We start from the raw sequence: 4,901 nt of genomic DNA on the forward strand, positions 1-4,901 counted from the left end.
CCACCTCCAGATCCCGGCCACTGTAAACAACACTGCAGTGAACATATGGATGCATATGTCTTTTTGAATTAATGTTTGGGGTTTCTTCAGATAAAACCCCAGAAGTGGAACTGCTGGGTCTTTCTTTGTCTCTCGTTGCTGCCTTTGTTTTAAAGTCTGTTTTGTCCGGTATAAGTAGTGCTACCCCAGCTTTTTTTATTTTTATTTTTTGGTTTCCATTTACATGAAATATCTTTTTCCATTCCTTTACTTTCAGTCTGTGTGTCTTTCAATCTGAAATCTCTTAGAAGCCTTGTTTCCTTATCCGTTCAGCCACTCTATGCCTTTTGGTAGACTCTATTCCCAAGCTTGCTATTTCATTTTTCATCTCTTGCAGTATGTTCTTTATCTCCAGAAGTTCTATTTTGTTCTTTTTGAGGGTTTCGATCTCTTTGCTAAAGAACTCATTCTGCTCATCTAGTTGTTTTTTCGATTCCTGAATTGTTGCTATGAATCGTTTCGGACCTCATTGATTTTTTTCAGAAGTACCATCCTGAATTCTCTGTCATTAAAGTTGCATATTTCTTTGTCTGTAAGCTTATTTTCTGGAGATTTTTCTCTTTCTTTCTGAGATGCCTTGTCACTTTGGTTGTTCATGGTGTTTAATGGACTGTTTCTCCACCTGGGCATTAATGGAAGTGTATTATGCTTTTTTTTTTTTCAGAAAGAAAAAATATAAATGTCTCTCCTTAGCCTGTGCAAAGAAGGTGTTTTTCTTTTTGTTTCCTTTAGGATCTAAGCCTCTTGGATCCCTGCTTTATATAAAGTCTTAATAATGCCTGTTTTTTCTCTTATAGATAGTCAATCATGCTCTTCCCCTAAGTCTCAGTCCCTGTCAGTGTTAGTGACAGTTTCGGTAGCGTTTACTCAGATTCCCCTGGGGCTGCGTGGTGTTTAGTCTCGGAGGGTATAGAGAGTGGGGCCCTCATGGTTGGGGCATTTGGGTTGTGGTTTAGCCTTGGTTTTGCAACAGTAGCCGGTAAAAATCAACTGTTCTTTCTCTGCCATTCCTGCTTCTCTGCTTTCTGCCTTGATGCCTGGGCACTGCCACCGGCTCCGTGGAGCTCATAGCACTCCCAGGCAGGACAGTTCAGAGACCTCACTGCACCTTTTCCCCTCCCCACTCCTCCTGCAGGGAGCCCCAGCTGAGAGAGGCAGCTTCTTTGTTTCTCCCAGTCCACTGCCCAACACCCGGGATTCTGACCTGCGGTAGCTCTTATGCGCAGATCCCATGCTCAGATGTGCTGGTGTGCAGTTTGGGTGGTTTTTGTTGAGTTTTAGATGTTCAGCTTATTGTCATTTCAAGGGGAGAGATCTGGGGACGTCTCTCACTCTGCCATGTTTCTCACCCTATGCCTTGTGATTGGAATATTTAATCCATTTACATTTACAGTAATTGTCGATAGATATGTCATTATTACCTTTTTATTATCCACATTTTTTATCTTTTTTTCTTAAGAAAGTCCCTTTAACATTTCTTATAATGCTGTTTTTGTGTTGATGAACTCCTTTAGCTTTTTCTTGTCTGGGAAGCCCTTTATCTGTCCTTTGATTCTAAATGATAGCTTTGCTGCATATGGTAATCTTCTTGGTTGTAGGTCCTTGCTTTCATCACTTTCAGTATTTTGTGCCAATTCCTCTGGCCTGCAAAATTTCTGCTGAGAAATCAGCTGACAGTCTTGTGGGAGCACTGTTATAGGTAAATAACTGCTTTTCTCTTGCCAATTTTAAGATTCTTTGTCTTTAACTTTTGGCATTTTAATTATGGTCTGTCTTGGTGTGGGCCTCTTCGCATTCATCTTGTTTGGGACTCTGTGCTTCCTGGGCTTGTATGTTTTATTTTCTTCCTCAGGTTAGGGAAATTTTCTATCATTATTTCTTCAAATAGGTTTTTAATTTCTTGCTCTCTGCCTCCCTCTGCTACCCCTGTGATGCGAATGTTGGTATGCTTGATGTCGTCCCAGAGGCCCCTTAAACTATCCTCATTTTTTTGTATTCTTTTTTCTTATTGTTGTTCTGATTGGGTGTTTTCTGCTACCTTATCTTTCAAATTGCTGATTTGATCCTCAGCTTTATCTAATCTACTACTGATTCCTCCTAAGATATTTCAGTTACTGTATTTCATTTCTGACTGGTTCATTTTCATGTTTTCTATCTTCATTTTTATGTTTCCTCTCTCTTTGTTAAAGTTCTCATTGAGAGCATCGAGCATTCTTATAGCCAGTGTTTTGAACTCTACATCTGGTAGATTGTTTCTATTTTGTTTAGTTCTTTTTCTGGAGTTTTGTTCTGTTCTTTCATTTGGGACATGTTTCTCTATCTCCCCTTTTTGGCTGCCTCCCTGAGTTTATTTCTATGTATTAGGTAGTGCTGCTCGGTCTCCTGATCTTGTAGAGTGGCTTTATGTCCTGTGGGGCCCAGTGGCACAGTCTCCCTGGTCATCTGAGCTGGGAGTTCCAGGTGTGTCTCTTGTGTGGGTTACGTGTCATCTCTTGTTGTAGTTGGGCCTTGATTGCTATTGGCATGTTATTGGGAGGGGTTGACCCTCAGGATGATTGGTTGTGAGGACTGACTGTGAGTACAATGGAGGAGCTGTTGTGCAGGGGCTGACCCTATGGAGCAGCATTAGCTTTAGTTGGGCTCTGGCGCCTGCTGAGTCTGCCCTTTGGGTTTGTCATTTGTGGAGGTACTTGGGTGGTACTCTGATGTGGTCTGAAGCTGGTCAGCGAGTGTGTTGATTTGGGACCTCTTGGGAGGGGCTTTGGTGCAGGCCAAATTCAGCCACTGCCTGTGACCTTCCCAGTGCCACTTGTTATGTGCTACAAAATGAACTGGTTGAGTGTCGCTCGTGCTGGACTTGGAGGTGCTTGGGAGAGTCTAAGCTGAGAACTGAGGCTGGATGCCATTAATGCCAGGCTTGTGGCTGTTTAGCGAGAGGTACAGGGCACACCAACGCTAGCTACTGCTTGTTTGGGTTTTGTGAACTTTGAGAGATTTTAGGAAAGTCTGCAGCATGAGCCAAGACAGGCCATTTGTATGGAAAAGCCACTGGAAGCGGTTTGGGTGGGCCCACTGGTTGGGTGGAGCATAATTTCAGGGAATCATCTGGGCAGGGCAACCAGTGTTAGCCAGGTTGATGGAGACTCAGATATGGTGCCCACCTGTGCATGCAGGCCAGGTTGGGGGAGAGCTCAACAAAGGAACAATAGCTTCCATCTGAGAGAAAGCTGCCCCTCCAGCCCTTGCTCTGAAGCCAGACAATTCAGTTCCTCCCCATATTTCTATGAGCAGCTGCCCCAGCGCTGGAGCTCATAGTGAGTATCTCAGTAATTCCATGCATCGGCCCTTTTAGAGGAGTGCCTGGTACTCCAGCTGCCCTCTGTCTCACTCAGCCACAGTCTCTGCTGGTTTTCACAGTCAGAAGTTATGGGAACTTCTCTCCTCAGCATTGGAACCCTGGGCTGGGGAGCCTTTTGTGGGGCTGAGACCCCTCACTCCTTAGAGGGGACATCCACAGCCAAGATATTCCTCTTGATTTTTAACTGTCACACATGGGTGTTGAACCAACTATTTCTGTGTCTCCACTCTTCCTACCAGTCTCCAGATGGCTTCTTCTGTATGTCCTTAGCTGTAGGACTTCAGGCGATTCTCATTGTTGTTCTCTAGGTTAGTCGTAATGTTGAGGTTGTGTTGGAGGAGGTGAGCACAATATTTACCTACTCCACCATCTCGATCATTGTTTTTAGACAATCTTATTTTTGACTGACTCAGATTTAGAGATAGAAGCTCTCAAAGGGGATAGCCTCCATCTCTTGGCAATTTGTTCCTGTTGTTTTATTTGTTTTCCTTTATTCTCTTGGCCAAAAGTTTAGCATATTTTACAGCCTCTTTATTAATTTTCTTAATATGCTGGTTTTTTTTTTTTTTTTCAGAGCAATAGTTGATGTTTGTGTTGTGGGACAAATGGAAAACAAGATGCTGAATCTTAGGTTCTTGGTTTTGTACCTTCTTTGTTCAGGGACTTTCTGACAACATACTGGTGGACATTGTCATCTTTAGAGTGATTATAAAGTTTGCAGATTCTTCTAGCTTTTAGGTCCCAGGCAATGAGGACCTAAAACAGTAATATCAGTTAGTCCAGGCATATCTCCCCAACCTTTTTTTTTTTTTTCAACAGTATCAAGTTGTGAACACTCATTGGCATCCACAAAGCAACTATGAACAGATTTGTACTTTCTTTCTTCATTTCTTCTTGGAAAAATAGATAATGAAGCAATTCATAATAAAATGCGACGTAAGTGCTACATGTCCAGACAGAGGATTCAGATAGTACCAGGGAACATCAAGAAGGAGTAAATATTTCCCTTCCACCTAATATTTCTCACATAAATATATGATGATACCTTGGCTAATGCATTCAATGGAAATAAAGAGCTTTTAATTCAATGAGACAAGTGTAGAGAACACACTTTGAATGGCATAAGATAATAAAACAAATAACCCCCCATTCTTCTGCATGTTGGATTACATATCTAACCTATGTTCTATTTAGTTGGTGACTAAACTCAATTAGCTGTTATGAAAGAGCAGGAATTGAAAGACCTCTTTTGCAGGTAGAAATAGAAAACCAAGCTTCCTTGGTGACTGGGCCTGTCAGAAAATTAAAATATGAACTGTAAAGGAAAAATATACAGACACAGTACAGAGCTACACAGAGATGAAGACATATAAGGAGATGAGAAAGATGGGAAAGGGACCCAGACAAAAACTAAAGAAAGAAGATATATTTATTGTGTGCCCATCATGTACAAGGTGCTGGATGAGAAAGCATATTTCTTATACTCCAGAACCTTGTAGAGATA

At 41.9% G+C, this 4,901-nt stretch overlaps 1 protein-coding gene across 1 annotated transcript in view; it reads left to right on the forward strand.

Moving 5' to 3' along the window:
• LOC105298130 (calcium-binding mitochondrial carrier protein SCaMC-2-like) overlaps positions 1-4,901 on the forward strand; it is a 50,508-nt gene that overhangs the window by 25,981 nt on the left and 19,626 nt on the right. The window contains exon 5 of the mRNA XM_023535076.1: positions 1,346-1,398. Coding sequence (XP_023390844.1) covers positions 1,346-1,398 — 53 coding nt within the window. The remainder of the gene's footprint in view (positions 1-1,345; positions 1,399-4,901) is intronic.

This window comes from Pteropus vampyrus, unplaced genomic scaffold, assembly GCF_000151845.1.
Source record: "Pteropus vampyrus isolate Shadow unplaced genomic scaffold, Pvam_2.0 Scaffold6, whole genome shotgun sequence".
NCBI classification, from domain to species: Eukaryota; Metazoa; Chordata; class Mammalia; order Chiroptera; family Pteropodidae; genus Pteropus; species Pteropus vampyrus.